We start from the raw sequence: 16,270 nt of genomic DNA, 5'->3' as shown, positions 1-16,270 counted from the left end.
TTGTACAAAAATATCCCAAAACCTTTACTGCACCCGCCCTGGAGGTGTGCATGTGGATTCCCGGGGAGAATTGGTGTGTGTGGATGCAAACACACAGGTATTTTCTTCTTCAATGAACACTCTTCCCTATATTTGTGAAATGCAATCAAAATATGCATTTCGTAAGATGCCATTTAATATACAAACCTAAACCGACTGGAACAGAGTTTATTGTTGTTTACATAGATTGTTTTGTTCGTCTTCTGAGGCAAAACAATGTACCTTTCTGACTCTGTGTGAAACTGTAAGGTTGCAATGATGTCTGGGGCCACCAGGGGCGCAGTAGCGTAATTGCACTGGTAGCGACATTTTTTTGCTCCAGAAGAAGAAACCAAACCGAAAGCGAGCCACCAGGTTGGATGTTCATTCATTCGAACAAAGTCAAAGTTGAACACTTACTGCGCCATTTGTATTAATCTCTAATGGCGCTACATCCTGTTGGCTTCAAAATGCTGATGACGTCAGTGACGGATGGAGATCACGTGTTGAAAGAAAACGGGGGACGCGTAATACTGATGCAATCGTTGTTTCCAAAATGTCCAACACAAATGTACCGTTTGTAATAATATTCATTTAAACTACTTTAACGACATTTAACACGTTGACGTCAAACAGCAGAAAGCTATTCTTCAGGCAACTGGTGAGGTTTGGAGCAGGCTGAAGTCAGTCACGTGTGTGAAACGACCCCGCCTCTTCCGCCATCTTGTTTGACGTCAGCTCCAGCATTCTGGTCTCACCAAAACAAGTCAATAAAAACGAAGTGGCTGAACATTTAAATTCGTTTTATTTCATTTGTTGGGCTGCCGCCCAAAAGCATTGGTTGTCATGGTAACCTTGGGATTCCCCCAATTGATAGCCCCAAGGAAGCTAGTCAAGCGTTAGCATTCCCAGCCTGGTTTCCAATTAAGACACAAAAAGACCTGCTTTACTGTTCATGAAAAGTACATGTTGCTCCATCCGTTGACATGTTCAGGGCGTCACCAACCTGGCCCCGCACCCCCCCATCTGTCACCACTCTGTTGGTTGGCCCATCCGGGGGTGTAGTGCCTCGAGGGACGGCGGGGGCGCTGCACTTGTCCGCGGGCTTGAGCATATTGGGGTCGTACCCACTCGTCGGCCGGGTGCGCTGACCCCCGTCCGTATGGGGGAAGGGCGACCCGAGGAAGGGAGAATGTGCCGTGTGGGTGGCGGCCACGTGCGGGCGGGTAATGTTGCCGGGCGCCGCGTGGGTGCCAGCCATGTTGGGGGGACTCGCGTGGGGGCCGGCCTGGTTGGAAGCAGCCATATGTGGGGCGTTCCTCTTCAGGGATACCATGTGGGGGTTGGTCACACCTGCAGGAAATCAAACACCGAGTGTTGAATCACATTTGGACCCCCGTCCCCAATCCGAGATGGCGCCCATACCGTCTCTTGTCTTGACGTTCTCGCGGCCGAGTGCCAACGGTGCCCTTGATGAACTCCAGCGGACACTGGCTCATGCCCTTGTTGCTGCGGACACGTGCAAAAGTGCATGAGTGGGGCGTGCACTCGTGCACACGCACGGAGCGTCCTACCTTCGCTTGCGTCCGCTGTGAAGGTCGTTGATGTAGTTTTGTCGCTCTATGGCGTGTCCGCGAGACGAGTTGAAGACTGAAACATTTTCACACACTTAATGTCAACACACACGCACGCACGCTTCCTGTGTACATGACGCCACTCACGCTCCACTGCCTCTGCGGGGTCCATCCCGTCCACGTCGATCAGGTACCTGCGGTGCACACACGCATCTGTTACACATGCCACACCCACCCGGCCCTACCAGGCCACACCCACCTGCAGATCATGTAACCAGTGCGGTTGAGCCCATGCGTGCAGTGGACGCCAATCAGCTTGTCTGGAACACACAGGTCATGTGACCATGTCACCATCATCTGGTCACGGTGGTTCTGGAATGTACCCCTCGCTCGCTGGACTCACCGTTATCGGCGTTGTCCCGCAGGAAGCGGCGCACGGCACGTTTGAAGGCCAAGATGGTGTCATCGTTGGGAACCACGTGACCCCCCGTGAAGATCTTGACGCAGAGCAGGGATGCGGGCAGGTCCTGCACACAGGTCACGTGTCAAGATGGTGGGCCGGCAGCAGGCGTCGCGACCGGGCGGTGCCTACCTGCGGCCGGTAGTAGCGTGTGGTGAAGGTCAGGTCGATGATGAGACCCAGTTCTTGGTGGTCTCTTCTGATGGCGTCCAGCAGCTCCCACGGCCCAAACACCTCGGAGGGCGAGAGTTGGCTATTCAGCGACTGGTGAGGAGCGTGTTGGCGTTAGCGGATGTTTGGACGATGGAAGGGCTTGGCGTTGGAAGACGCTCACCTGGTTGAGGGGAACTTTGAAGGCAACAAAACGAGTCCCGTCGAGTCGTTTGCCGACAGCGTTGTAGTCCAGCCACCTGATAACACACCGACAAGTTAGCTTGAGATGCTAGTTCTCACACGGCGGGGTTCGAACCACGAATGGTTTCATTTGCTTGATCTGAAGTGAAGATTTTCAAAACGCGTGAAAGACGTTTCGTCGGTTTACGTAATATTCCATCGCTACATGGCCACGTGTTCAGTTTGTGTGAGGTCCAACCGATCCTGATCTTAGCTTGGCTAAAAACAGGTGGTTTGTTTACAACAATGTTGTTCCAAGGCCATCGTGTACACAACGTATGCAGTAATCCGGTGTATTTAATACCGCATAGTTCACCTCACCTGTCTGGAATGCCATTGTGTCGAGGCATTTCGGAGTCTTCTTAGTTTGAACTTTTTAAGATAGCGATACAAACATGGACGCGCGGCCTTATTTTAAAAACGACGTAATTAAAAACAACAGTGTAGTTTAAACGCAAAAGTATTCCAATCGCTTCGAGTTAGCTAAGAGTTTCATTTCTGCTCGAACAGCGGAAGCGTCGCACGTATATGACGTCATGATGACGCTATGTCTGAATTCCGGGTTTGCGTCATAAATGTGCGCATTTGTCGGCTGAATGACGTCATCGTGCTACGCGAAGCCTGTCCGAATGAGAAAGTCCACGAAGGCTCCGCCGAATGCAACAACTTCTCTTGTGAGGGATAATTAATACATCTTACACTGACTGAAACGCGTCCATATTCCACAAACAATCATTTTTCTCAGATTTTTTTGGATAGAAATTGAACATAATTCATTCATTCAAAGATAAATCCTGGCTGGACCTTGATGGAGTGAAGGACCAGCCAAGCGAGAGCAGCCATGTTGTTTGGTCTAGAGACAGGAAACAGAACTGGAGGTAGCAGAGATGAGGATGCTGAGGTTCTCATTGGGAGTGACCATGATGGATAGGATCAGGAAGGAGTACATCAGAGGGGCATTACATGTTAGAGGCCTTGGAGATAAAGTCCTTTAGGCCAGACTTAGATGGTTGGGACATGTCCAGAGGAGAAATAGTCAATATAACAGTAGAAGGATGCTGCCAGGTAGGAGGCGTAGAGGAAGACCAAAGAGGAGCTTTATGGATGTAGTGAAGGAGACCATGAGGGTAGTTGGTGTAGAAGACAGGCTTGGATGGAGGAGAGTGTGGTATGGTATATGTGGTATAATATGGCATATGGTATGATACGTATGTGGTATGGTATGGTATGTGGAACAGTATGTGGGATATGGTACCACCATGGAACATCACTGATGGCCTCCAAACCTTTGGCTTCCTGCACCTCATCATTTCACCCATGTCCCCTGCCCTCCAGTTTGATTCTGTGCAGGATACTACATCGTTATACTACATCCTGTATGCATATATACGTATATTCAAACGTGTGTTGCTGCTGTTGTAGGAATAAAGGTAGAAGCCAAGAAGTAGCAAGTACTGTGAATAAAAGAGCTATGAATATTACTATAATTTAATATATCAGGTCAATCTGCAGACGGAGAACATTTCTTCTCTCTCCTGTAAAAGCTACATTTAAAAAACAAGTAACTTTGCTTCTATGATGTACATTTGTTGGCCTTGATTCACTTTGTGATGGTACTTGATCATTGTCAGGACGTCAGGGTAAAGGAGACCATGTGACAACCAGGAAGTGTGAGGAAGGCCAGACCGTCTGGATCAGGGGTGGGCAAATATTTGGACTCGAGGGCCGCATTGAGTTAACAAAATTGTCTGGGGGGCCAGAACATATATTTAACACACACACACTATTTTATGCTTATCATTTTCCTTGAATTATTTGTCTAATTTTATCTGTAAAAGTGTTATCCTATATCAGTTGTATGTTCTCATGTCCCTTTTTTAGGAGCACTTTAAACATCACACCACATCAAACTATGTCATTTAATTTTACAGTTTTGTTGTTTATTTTTTACTAAATCAGACATCCGACTTGCAAGTCATGTTGCCAGTTTGTATGTTAAAAGTTGAAGTTACTTAGAAAGCAACTGGCGGGCCGGATTCAAACGCTTGGTGGGCCGCATGTGGCCCCCGGGCCGTAGTTTGCCCACCCCTGGTCTGGATTCACCGCCCCCCAAGTCCGGCCTTGGTAGACCGGGTAGGCTACTGACCGGGTGGAATGCAGACCCTCTGCTCACACAAGTGGAAAAACAAACGGGGACATTTCCAAATGAGAGTTTAACTTATAGACGGCGTCCGTTTTTTAGCGCCGTCGCCGCCCAGCAGCGTCACGGCGGACAAGCCGGCTGCAGCAGCGCCGTCTTTACAAGGCCCGGCGAAAGGGAACGCCTCCCGCGTCATCCGGGTGAGGAAGCAGGGCATCTCCTTCTTCATGCCGAACTGTCGACCTTTGGCCTGGAAGGTGTAGGCCACGCTGTGCGACAGGCGGGTCATCAGACGCGTTAGCTCCAAGCGACGATGCTCCTCCTCCTCCAGCAGCGAGCAGAATGTCTGCAGGAAGACCGATCCCGTCGGATGCATGAACGCCACATAGCCTGTGGGGAGAAGACAGGTCAAATGAAGGTCGGATGGAGGTCGGATGCAGCAGACTGTGAGCTGACCTGGCACGGTGGCGTACATGACCAACGTGTTTACGGGAGCGGAAACGTCTGAGCAGACACCCTCAGCGGGCTCGTCGTCGCCGGAGTCCGTCACCACTCCGTCGTCCAGGGCAGCGCCTCGACAGGCCTGCGCAGACGCCATCTTTATTGTTGGTCATATGACCCCCACGTCACTGTTTGCCTCGTTGCCCCCTTCCCTCTCACCTGAACGAGGAACACTTTGACCTTCTGCTCCATGTCCACGTGGTCGAAGAAGGCGAAGACACGTGACAACCACACACGCTTACCATCAGCGCCAAACACGCAGCCGTCCTCGCCGTGAGACGACAGGACGGCCAGGAAACACTCGGACACCGGCCGCCGACTCTCTGCTCGTGCACACACGCACACGCACACACGCAACATAGTGTTTACAGATGACTTGACTTGAGATAAACGCCACTGACTTACGTTACGGCTCATAAAAACTTTTTACTGATAAGAACTTCCGCTTTCGTTATGTCATCATGTACTCCTGATATCTACACCCTTCTAGTAGAATGTACTATCATGTACCTGTGTACTGTAGTACAGTCGTTATAGCGCAGAGCTGGCCAAACATTATTAGAGCCATCGAGACATGAAATACAGTCACCTTTATGCTATATGTGAATACACTTCAACACTATTGGATTCCTCTAGACATGAAATATATAACCCGATATGATATACAATAAGAGAAAATACGACATAGAAAACATGTTTACCACCTTCTGAATACGCTTTTAGAGTGTATAGACATAAAATAACAGACCTATAGTCAGCCTTACTTGCCAATGTAATACACATAAGGAAAATAACACAAGTGGTAAGTGTTGTAAATGTGTTGTGGTGCTGGGTGTGAGTGGAGGGGGGGCATGTTAGCATACTAGCATTTTTGACGTTTTTATGTGTAGACACATAAACACATGCTAACATTAGCATAGGTAAACACAATTAGTATACGACTCCTAAGCGCCACCATAGGATGTACAGTATAATGTACTATATGTACTGTACGTACTATGTACCATACGGTGTAGTATGACGTGTAGTTACCTTTGCGAAAGAGCGAGTAGATTTCGTGGCTGTGGAGGTCCTGGTGGAGGTCCACCTTGAAGTTCAGCTGGGTCAGGATGCGGTGGAGTCTCCGGGCGTCCTTGGTGGCACCGGGTCTGCGGCCCAGAGGAACCCCCGGGTCAAAGGTGGCCACAGACACCAGCACGGCTCTCTTTGCTGCTTCCATCTTTCAGCGTCAGTGTCTTCACACCACCTTAGAAAAACAGCCGCTCCCCTGCCCGCCGCTTACGCAACACTCTGGAGTCACATGACCCAAAGGTCCAAGCCAGTGGACTCTCGGTTGGTCACGTGACAGGCTAGGCCAATGAGTGATGATGTCATGGGCCGATCCACGTGAGACGACAGGAAGTGAATCAAGTTTTATTAGTTTGGGTAAATAAAGTCTTTGTGTTTCGTGAAAAAGCAGCCAACGTTACAAAAGCACGACAGTCCGACACGCGTGAGCGCCAAAGTCAAATATTGACCACGGGAGTCCTTACTCGTACTGCACACGTCTTTCCTCACACCTGATTGGCTCTTCTGCTCTGCTGGGAAGAGGAAGGGGGCGGGGCACGAAAGGGCAGAGGAGGGGGCTTGTGCGGTGAGGGCGTGTCAGAGGACGACGCTGGCGGGGCGAGCGGGCGCGTCCCGCGCGGCGGTCTGGTGGTGAGGGCGAGCGGCTGCTCGGCGTACGGCGAGGCGCGGCCACCGTGCGAGGACTGCGTGTGCTCTGTGTGCGTCGGCGCCGGAGCGGCGGGCGACGGCAGCGCGGTGGTGGGCGTGGCCGGGGAGTCCACAGAGGAGGCGGGGCTGGCCTGGGACAGGTGCGTGTGCGTGAGATGGGAGACGGTGTGCGGGTGTGACAAGTGAGGGTGGGCGCGCGGCGAGCGGGCGTGCGTGAGAAGAGCGTGCACATGCAGCGCCTCATCGGGCGACACGTGTGCTCGCTTGGGCGATGAACCGTCTGCTGGAAAAAAAAACACAGGTTAGCGTGCCGCCATCGTGCCTCGCCGTGAGCACGCCGTCTCACCGTCTTGGTGCGTTTCGCTCCTGGTCTTCTTCCTCTTCTTCTTCTTCCCCTGCACATGAGCAGCAGCGACGTCAGCAGAGGCAGGAAGAGCCAACAGGAAGTAGGCGTGTACTCACGTAGTTGTCTCGGGCCGACCAGCCGGGATACAGCTGGGAGTGCAGCAGGCGCTCCTTGCGGGCTAGCTCGTAATATTTGGCCTGCTCCTCTTTGGACAGCGAGTGCCACTGGGGACAGGAACGCACCCGTTAGCGTGCACGTATACACACACACGCATGCACGCTACTGACCCGCTGTCCCAGTATCTGGTTGATGGTGGCGCTCTCCTTCACTTGACACTGGGCCACCACTTTGGGCCGCTCCTCCCTCATGAAGAGCATGAAGGCGTTGAGCGGCTTCTTGATGTGCGCCTTCTGTTCGCTGCCGCTCTCCCGCACGGCGTCGGCCGCCGACTTCCTGCGGGAACACGGGAAAGGGACATTCAGCCGCCGTGGGCCAGTCACTCATGACACGGAAGCGTTACCTCAGCAGGTTGTCTTCTCCGGCCTCCCGTTTGACAACCACGGCGGCGTGGGAGACGGACGACGGCGAGCTCGCCACCAGACGGGAGAAGCCGCTGGGCGCCAGACTGACATCACCGCGCGACAAGGTTAGAGAGGAACATGGCTGCCGTCGTTCGCTACCTGACAGCACTCACCTTGACATGGAGGTGCTCATGGCGAGGGCGGCGGGTGAGAAGGCTCCTGCCATTGGGTACATGGGCTGACCCTGCCTGCACACACACACACACACACAGTCACAGTGCACACACACACTCACTCACTCACTCACTCACACAATGTACTCACAACCAATCAAAAGTAGGCGGCATCTGAGCCACGCCCCCAGGAGAGACCGGGTAGCAAGCGGTGTGCGGGGGCCTGGACGCACCTAGTGACGACCATGTGCACATGTGAGCGCGTTTGCAGGTGGGAGTCAAAGCGGCTGGTGGCTATGGCTCACCTGCATCGGGCGAGAAGCCTGGCGAAACCCTCTGGGGTGAGAAGGCCTCGGGATAGCAAGACAGCAGAGGGTGGAGGTGACCCATGTGGGGGCGCGTGCTGCTGGACTGCACACGATGCGCACATGAGGGGCTGCAGTGACGTCATGTGACCACCAGATATCAGTAAGTACTCACCAGGTGTGTGGGCGTGGCCGAGTCTCTCACGGCTGCCCTCCCTGGAGCGTCCAACAGGGGCCACTGAAAGGGCAGATACTGAACACATGGCGGCCATGTTTGTTTAGCTGGGATGCAAAAGACACGCCTCCAACAACAACAACTACGATTTCCCCACCAGCTCATCATTATACATTTGACTGTACATTCGACCCTGCTGCCTCATGGGCAGGGTCGGAGGTCAGTGTCAAAATCCCGCCAGCATGTGCATGCCCACTCACCGCACGCGCGCCTGCCGCCAGACCTCCACCGGCGAGGTACGACCCGCACAGGTCTGGAATCATGAAGAAGGGGTATCCCACGTATGGGGGGGGCTGGAAGAGACCAGCGGCCTGCTGTCTCCTCAGTGCTGGTCAAAGGAACATGTTAGTTAGCTCGACGTGCTAGTTGGTGGAAGATGACCAATCAAACTAAACAATATTGTGAGGTGGAGGAGAATAAGTGGGATTGGTGAGATGTACACGGGGGTCTTCGCTTGGTGACCACCACGTGACCTGGAGGTGTTTTCTGGTCACCATGGAGACGCGAGCAACGTAAACAACAAGGTGACAGGTTGTGTTCAACGACTTGACTGTACCTTCCCCAAACAGTTGATTCTGCCTGGCCCGGTTCGCCGCGTCCGGTTCGGCTCTGGCTCGCCTGTCCGCCTGCACACGCAGCCAGTTAAGTCCACGGGGTTGGAAAGTTGTCGAGTTACACTCACTCACCTCCGAATCAGAGCCGCTGTTGGTTTCGGACTCGTTGACAAGAGAGGACTTGACGTCGTCCAGGTCTCTGTCGGCGGCCACGCTGGTCTTGTCGTCGTGCTCGCCTTCATCCTTGAAGCGGAGGAGCTCGTCGTTGGCGCCCAAGTCTTCTTCGCCGTCGGCGGCGCTCAGCTGCGGCATGCTAGCAAGTTAGCCGCGACGCCAGCACACTTTCACAACAAGCGAGCACCGCCAAGCTAATTCGACTAGCTGCTAACTTTAGCCTCGGTCTTATTCGACGACAAACGTCGACGACATCGGGCGGCTGACTTTCTCGTCAGGGTGTCGTAAAACGGCCAAAAAGTGTGTTGGAAACAGTTGGAGCTAGCAGCTAGCTGCCTGCGGCGTTCACTGACGCCGCTGCTCGATGTGCTCGGATTCCCGAGGTGTGGACCAAGTCTTGTTCCAAGGACTGGAATTTAAAAAGCCCTCACTTAAACGCGCTGCTTTCTGCGGTGCAAACCGCAAACGAGTAACAGCGAGTTAGAATCGCCGGAGATGGAAAACAGCGCGAGGCGACAGAGTGAAAAGTTTCCTTCCCATCGCGAGCATTTGACGTCCCAGCGCGTGAAGAAAAGTCTACTTTCCTACATTGTTCACGCCGCGTGAACCTCTCACGGCGTCCCCGGGAGCGCGCACACGTCCGCGGGATGCATTGTGACTCGCCGCGTGGACGCGACCGTGTACACGCGAAGCAAAGCACGAGCTTCTGGTCGGGGTTCGCAAGAAGAACAACACGGCGACGCCGGCCCGCCGCTGACCGTGGGTCTGTCTCTTCCGCCTGCTGCTGTCGGGCATGGCCGATCAGCTGATCCTGGATCAGGAACAACAGGTTGGCGAGCCCGCCCGTCGAGGGGGAAGAGTCTGATTTAAAAAAAACTAAACAAAACATTTTTTCTCCAAGTGTGAGAAAATATATTCTCTGCCTACGTCATGACTAGCCTTCTTTAGCTAGTTTTGTCAGCATTCTACTCTTTCATGTCATAAAACCACAAATAATGACAAATGAAAATGTATTGACCTGTAGGTGACAGCGAGCGAGAGGAAGGTAAATAAAAGTCAGTCCATCCCTTGAATACAAAGTCAACAAGTCATTAAGGATGTTTCATGGAGATAAACAACATGGCCGCTGCCTGGGGCCTGTTGGCTGCTTGTCAACTGGCGCACTTGTGTACTTACACTTAGTCTTTTGTGTGAGTAAGTGCACTTACACTTAGTCGTTTGGTGAGTAAGTGCACTCTTGTACTTACACTTAGTCTTTTGGTGAGTAAGTGCACTCATGTAATTAACACTTTTGTGTGAATAAGTCTAATTTTGTACTTAACACATAGTATTTTGTGTGCTTAGGTCCACTCGCGTACTTAGACTTAGTCTTTTGTGTGAATAAGTCCACTCGTGTACTTAGACTTAGTCTTTTGTGTGAATAAGTGTACATTTGTACACACGTAATATTTTGTGTGCTTAAGTGCACTTGTGTACTTCCTCTAGTCTTTTGCGTGAATAAATGCCCTTATGCACTTAATGCGGATCTTTTAGCTTGTAAGTGCACTTGTGTACTTTCATAGTCATGTGTGCATAAGTGCCACCTTCATGGACAATATATTCACCACAGACTTTGGTAACAAGACTGCTAGTGGCCTGCTGATGGACATCATGATCATCTTCCAGTCCGCCCAATTTACAGCCATCATTATAAGAAACCACAGATGGACGCCGCAAAGACTGTCCAAAGACTACGTTCAGAGGACAGAGTCATCGAGAATATCTGAGGATCATTCTACATACATGTGGAATCGAACTTTGGAGGGATTGGCTAAGGGAGTCCAACAACGTACAAGGATGAGACCATACAAGGATGAAGGGTCTTAGACCTGTCATGATGTCTGTATCTTTATTATATATCACTATATGGATTGTTGTCATGGTTACCATTATGCCACAATATGGTGTAAGGGCACTTGGGTATTTTTGGGTGCACAAATGCACTTGCATACTAACACTTAAGTCTTTTGTGTGCATAAGTGCACTTAGATTTACTTCCAAAAAATATTTTGACTCATAAGTGCACTTGCATTCTAAGTCTCTTGTAGACATGAGTGCACTTAAGTGTATGTAACTGCACTTGTGTACTAATATTCTAGTGGGCATAAATGCACTTGCATACTTATACTGAAGTCTTTTGTTCCCATAAGTGTACTTGTGTCCGGACATCTTGTGTATGTAAGTGCACCAGTATACTTACACTAAGTCTTTTTAGTGCACACTTGGGTAATTACACTTGCCTCAAGTCTCCTCACCAGTGACGCAAGGACACGCCCCGGACAGCCCGGGAATGCGGCCCATCAGGTTCTCCCCAAACGGGTCGATCTGGAAGGGACATTTCAGTCGGCATCGGGGAGAGCAGCATCTCGTCTTCCAGCAGCGAGCGACATGGCCGTCAACCTGAGCAAGAACGGCGCCGAGCTGATGGCCGCCTACAAGGACGTGGTGGACGGCCGCTCCGACACAAACTGGTCAGCAAGACACAATGGCCAACTTCCTGCTGCACCGCAACCTGTAACGTGTGTGTGTGTGCGTGTGTCAGGGCTTTGTTCACCTACGAGGGCAACAGCAGCACCATCCGAGTGGCGGGAAAAGGAGGTGAGAGCAGTCAGGTGACACTCCGTGTCACATACACGACCTTCCATCCGTGTGTGTATGTGCAGGTGGGGGGTTGGAGGAGATGGTGGAGGAGCTGAGCAGCGGGAAGGTGATGTACGCCTTCTGTCGGGTGCAGGACCCCAACTCTGGGCTGCCCAAATACGTCCTCGTCAACTGGGTAGGGCGCACCACACCGATGACACGTACGCACTGTACCAGTACACAGACCCGCACGCAGCATGCAAGGTGTGTGTGTTGTGCCTCAGACAGGTGAGGGTGTGAAGGACTCCCGCAAAGGAATGTGTGCCAATCACCTGACTTCAGTCGCCAACTTCCTCAAGGTGATGCTCACTTCCTCCACTTACTCAAGAGGAGCATTTGCCTCAGTGCGCTTCCACTACACACCCTGTACATCCCTTAGCACTTAGACCTTAGCCCTGAGACCTTAGTCCTTAGACCTTAGTCCTTACACCTCAGCACTGAGTCCTGAGCCCTTAGACCTTAGCACTTAGTCCTTAGCACTTAGACCTTAGTCTTCAGACCTTAGCACAGACTTTAGTACTGAGACCTTAGTCGTTGGACCTTAGCACTGAGTCCTGAGCCCCTTAGCACTTAGACCTTAGTCTTCAGACCTTAGCACAGACTTTAGCCCTGAGACCTTAGTCCTTAGACCTTAGTCCTGAGACCTTAGTCGTTGGACCTTAGCACTGAGGCCTGAGCCCCTTAGACCTTAGCCCTGAGACCTTAGTCCTGAGACATTAGCCCTGAGACCATAGACCTTAGTCTTGAGACCTTAGTTCTGAGTCCTGAGCCCCTTAGACCTTAGCACTTTGACTTTATCCCTTAGCCCCGAGACCTTAGTCCTCAGACCTTAGCACTGAGTCCTGAGCCCCTTCGACCTTAGCCCTGAGACCTCAGTCCTTAGCACTTAGACCTTAGCCCTGAAGCACCTAGACCTGAGACCTTAGTGCTGACTCCTTAGACTAGACATTAGTCCTTAAACCTTAGCACTGAGCCCTTAACATATAAGTGCACTTGGGTACCTACATTTAGTCTTTTAACACATAAGTACACCAAATGTAGGGTTACATTTGGTCTTTTGGAGCAAAAATGCACTTGTGTACTTACATTTAGTCTTTCAGTGTATAAATTCACCTGCATGTTTACACTAAATCCTTCAGAGCAGTGGGTGAGAGAAGTGGGTGCTTACACTTGGTCCTTTAGTGCATACTTGCGTACTTCCACTACGGGTGGCAGCATTGCATGTTGATGTACTTTTCACTGTCAAGATTAAGTGTAAGTATGCAAGTGCACCAACTGAGGGTGCGTGCGTGCGTGCGTGCGTGCGTACACAGGGGGCCCATGTGACCATCAATGCTCGTGATGAGGACGATGTGGAGCCAGACGTGATCTTGTCTAAAGTGTCCAAAGCATCAGGAGCCAACTACAGCTTCCACAAAACAACACAGCAGTATGGAGATGTTCCCTCAGGACCTGTGGTGAGGACACACACACACACACAAAAGGAATATTCCAGATGTTCTCATGAGGTTCCGTCTTGGTGTCTCAGGGTTCCGTTTACCACAAAACAAACGCAGTGGAGGAAATCCAACAAATCGACAAAGACGCTTTTTGGGTCCAAGCTCAGGTAGGGGGCGTGTCTCAATTGGTGCACTTGCATACTTACCTGCAGTAGCTCCATTTCTTCCATGTGTGTGTCATGCTCAGAGGGAGGAGGAGGTGCGGCGGCAGCAGGAGGTGACGAAGGCGGAGCTCCAGAGGCAACACCTGGACAAGGAGAGGAGGGACGCAGAGGAGAAACAGACCAAGGACAGAGACAGGAGAGTCCACGAGAGGGCGGCGCTCATCGACCAGCAAAGGTGGGCCCGCACCCTCAGCTGCTACAATTGTACAGCCATCTTGGCTGGGGGGGCGTAAGTATATGTGTGATGGTCATTCGGGTAAGTGTGGCGGGACGCTGAAGGATTTGGGACAGCGCCACCATGTCAGCACGGGTGTTCGTTCCAAACATGACATGTGTCAATCAATCAAAGAGCTGTCTGTGTTGGCAGGACGCTCCAGAAACAAAGAGAAGAAGAAGACAGGGTGAGAGAAGAAGAGCGGCGGGTGAGCAAGCGCTCTCTTACTTCCACGAGTACTGCCTTGCTACTGCACTGCTTCCTCTTTTAGCACATACTTAAGTGTCCTGCAGTACACACTCTTCTAGTCTATTTTTCAGTGTGTAAGTGCCCTTGCTTGCTTACACTTAAGGCCTTGGCTCATAAGTGCACTGGTATACTTACACTTAGTCTTTTGAGTGCATAAGTGCACTTTCGTAACAACACTTTTGAGTGAATAAGTGTATGATAAATGTGTCAATACGAGAGTGGGTACATTCTAAGTCGATGTAGTAGTTGTAGTAGTAGTAGTAGCAGCAGTAGCAGCAGCAGTAGTAGTAGCAGCAGCAGCAATAGCAGCAGAAATAGCAGCAGCAGTAGCAGCAGCAGGAGCAGCAGCAGCAGCAGTAGTAGTAGCAGCAGTGGTAGCAGCAGCAGTAGTAGTAGCAGCAGCAGTGGTAGTAGCAGCAGCAGTGGTAGCAGTAGTAGTATTAGCAGCAGTAGTAGCAATAGCAGCAGTAGTAGAAGTAGCAGCAGTAGTAGCAGCAGTAGTAGCAGCAGTAGTAGTAGCAGCAGCAGTAGTAGTAGTAGCAGTAGCAGTAGCAGCAGTATGTGTTTGTCCAGTGTATGATAAAGAAAAGTGTGAAAGATGTGAAGATGCTACGTTGTGTTGCAGAGTCAGCAGGAAAAGGAGAACAAACGAACGGGATCCAACATGGCTGCTTCGGTGCACGCAGCAAATGTGAGCGTAACGGGCGGCGTCTTGAACGAGGTGACTGTCATCTGATTGGTCTAACTGGTCATGTGAACTGGGCCTCAGGAAGCCAAGGCCGTGATCTCCCAGCGCTCCATCAACCCTCGAGATGTCTTCAAGCAGCGGGAGCAGAGTTTGGACCTCAACTACGGACGCTCCCCGTCCGCCCCCAGAGCGGGTAAATGCCGGGGTGGAGGGTCACATGACTGATTACGCGCACATGTGCACACACTCATACTTTGGCTTTTGCCCGGCAGGGAAGTTGCAAAGTCCGTTTTTATCCCAGAAACCCTTTGAGAGTCAGTCCATCCTGCGGCCCCAGACGCCGCCTTCCCAGAAACCCTTTGAGGTTCCCATCGACCTGAGGCCTGGGACACCGCCCTTTCAGAAACCCCCGGAGATCCAAAGCAACCTGCGGTCTTGGACTCCGCCCTCCTCGTCTCCTACTGTCACAACATCGTCCCACACTTTTGACTTGCACGGTGGCGGCGGCAGAGAACCCACCGTCACTGGGGGGCTCATGTCAGGTTTGTTTGTTTTGTGCATGCGGCTAGCTAGGCTACAGTTAGCGTGGCTGCTCAGGAGCTGATTGGAGATGACGTTTGTGGCACAGCAGAAGCGGCGTATGCGGCCGAGGAGGACGACTGGTCGGACGAGTTCGAAGAGGACATGTACGAAGCCCCCCCGGGTGAGGCGTTTGGCAGCGGCCTTCTCAAGACGCTCTCACCCCCCGCCCCCACCGATGCGACGTTTCCTCCGGGTGCGGGTGACGTCGTGTACAATGTGCCGTGGCCCGCCGACGAGCACCGAGGCTTCGATGATGACAACACGGTGAGTGGGCGTGGTTAGCCCGGCAACAGCGCTGCCCTCTGGTGGGTCAGCACAGATCATCCTTCACGTCTTTTTCTTCTTCCCCTTTCTTTCAAGAAAAAGTAGAAAAAGTGGTCTCATGCAGAAATAATACTTTGTGCTGAGGAATGTATGAACGTGTATTTTTTACCTTGTAAAAGACCTTTCCATCTATCCACCTTCCATCCAGCCATGTTTTATGTTCACCTGTAGGCTGAAGCTGACGATGGAGGACCCAACATTTGTGCCAAGGCTGTGTACGACTATCAGGCGGGTGCGTGCACACACACACACACACACACACACACACGTGGAATGTTAAGAAATTAAACATGGTCAACTGTTCCGCAGCTGATGACACAGAGATCACCTTTGACCCTGATGACATCATCACGAGGATCGAGATGGTGGATGAAGGCTGGTGGCGAGGGTACGGCCCTGATGGCCGGTACGGAATGTTTCCCGCCAATTACGTAGAACTCTTGTAGAGATTGTCCTAATAAACTGTGGTTTGGCATCATGTAAACACTCAAGTAATTCACCCAAGTATGTGTGAATGTATAAACCAGAGGAATTAACATGCATTTCTTTGTAGAAAGGTGCTTTATGAAAGTAAGTACATTGACTTGCATTAATTGACAGCGCAGCCTTGCCCCATCCAATATGGCGGTGTTGTACACGTATCGCATCAGTGGACAAACCCACTCTATGCAGTCTGTTTGTCAACGGGAAAAAAATAGTATATATATACATACATACATATACATAGTATATATATACATACATACATATGACGTCATCAA

General features: G+C 51.4%; 4 protein-coding genes across 5 annotated transcripts; 1 reads left to right on the top strand and 3 right to left on the bottom strand.

The window, feature by feature from the left end:
* Positions 1–808: 808 nt before the first annotated feature.
* On the bottom strand, positions 809–3,007 carry dusp11 (dual specificity phosphatase 11 (RNA/RNP complex 1-interacting)). Its single transcript, XM_058056404.1, has 9 exons — positions 2,767–3,007; positions 2,387–2,462; positions 2,185–2,316; positions 1,996–2,119; positions 1,852–1,912; positions 1,740–1,786; positions 1,593–1,668; positions 1,444–1,527; positions 809–1,371 (listed from the first exon to the last, which is right to left on the bottom strand). The coding sequence occupies exons 1-9, from the start codon at positions 2,793–2,795 to the stop codon at positions 1,017–1,019; spliced, it is 984 nt and encodes a 327-aa protein (XP_057912387.1). The 5' UTR covers positions 2,796–3,007; the 3' UTR covers positions 809–1,016.
* Positions 3,008–3,918: 911 nt separating this feature from the next.
* LOC131106896 (caspase-3-like) lies at positions 3,919–6,456 on the bottom strand. The gene is made up of 4 exons (XM_058056405.1): positions 6,119–6,456; positions 5,246–5,409; positions 5,042–5,168; positions 3,919–4,975 (listed from the first exon to the last, which is right to left on the bottom strand). The coding sequence occupies exons 1-4, from the start codon at positions 6,303–6,305 to the stop codon at positions 4,659–4,661; spliced, it is 795 nt and encodes a 264-aa protein (XP_057912388.1). The 5' UTR covers positions 6,306–6,456; the 3' UTR covers positions 3,919–4,658.
* A 33-nt stretch (positions 6,457–6,489) lies between these two features.
* Positions 6,490–10,271, bottom strand: tcf7l1a (transcription factor 7 like 1a). 2 transcript variants are annotated; one of them, XM_058056402.1, is made up of 12 exons: positions 9,069–10,271; positions 8,939–9,008; positions 8,583–8,710; positions 8,323–8,400; positions 8,148–8,253; positions 7,994–8,075; positions 7,843–7,917; positions 7,669–7,773; positions 7,436–7,601; positions 7,265–7,372; positions 7,149–7,197; positions 6,490–7,085 (listed from the first exon to the last, which is right to left on the bottom strand). In XM_058056402.1, the coding sequence occupies exons 1-12, from the start codon at positions 9,246–9,248 to the stop codon at positions 6,640–6,642; spliced, it is 1,593 nt and encodes a 530-aa protein (XP_057912385.1). In that variant the 5' UTR covers positions 9,249–10,271; the 3' UTR covers positions 6,490–6,639. The 2 variants fall into 2 exon arrangements, with proteins under 2 accessions (XP_057912385.1, XP_057912386.1); XM_058056403.1 differs by having other exon boundaries at positions 6,490–7,082; positions 9,069–10,263.
* On the top strand, positions 9,067–16,016 carry dbnla (drebrin-like a). The gene is made up of 14 exons (XM_058056401.1): positions 9,067–11,620; positions 11,692–11,747; positions 11,813–11,925; positions 12,014–12,088; positions 13,103–13,246; positions 13,318–13,395; positions 13,476–13,627; positions 13,820–13,874; positions 14,541–14,606; positions 14,685–14,796; positions 14,876–15,145; positions 15,232–15,449; positions 15,681–15,741; positions 15,819–16,016. The coding sequence occupies exons 1-14, from the start codon at positions 11,538–11,540 to the stop codon at positions 15,953–15,955; spliced, it is 1,620 nt and encodes a 539-aa protein (XP_057912384.1). The 5' UTR covers positions 9,067–11,537; the 3' UTR covers positions 15,956–16,016.
* Positions 16,017–16,270: the final 254 nt, after the last annotated feature.

The sequence above is a fragment of the Doryrhamphus excisus genome, chromosome 19 (genome assembly GCF_030265055.1).
Source record: "Doryrhamphus excisus isolate RoL2022-K1 chromosome 19, RoL_Dexc_1.0, whole genome shotgun sequence".
In the NCBI taxonomy this organism is placed as follows: Eukaryota; Metazoa; Chordata; class Actinopteri; order Syngnathiformes; family Syngnathidae; genus Doryrhamphus; species Doryrhamphus excisus.
This window is presented reverse-complemented; position numbering and strand designations above follow the sequence as displayed.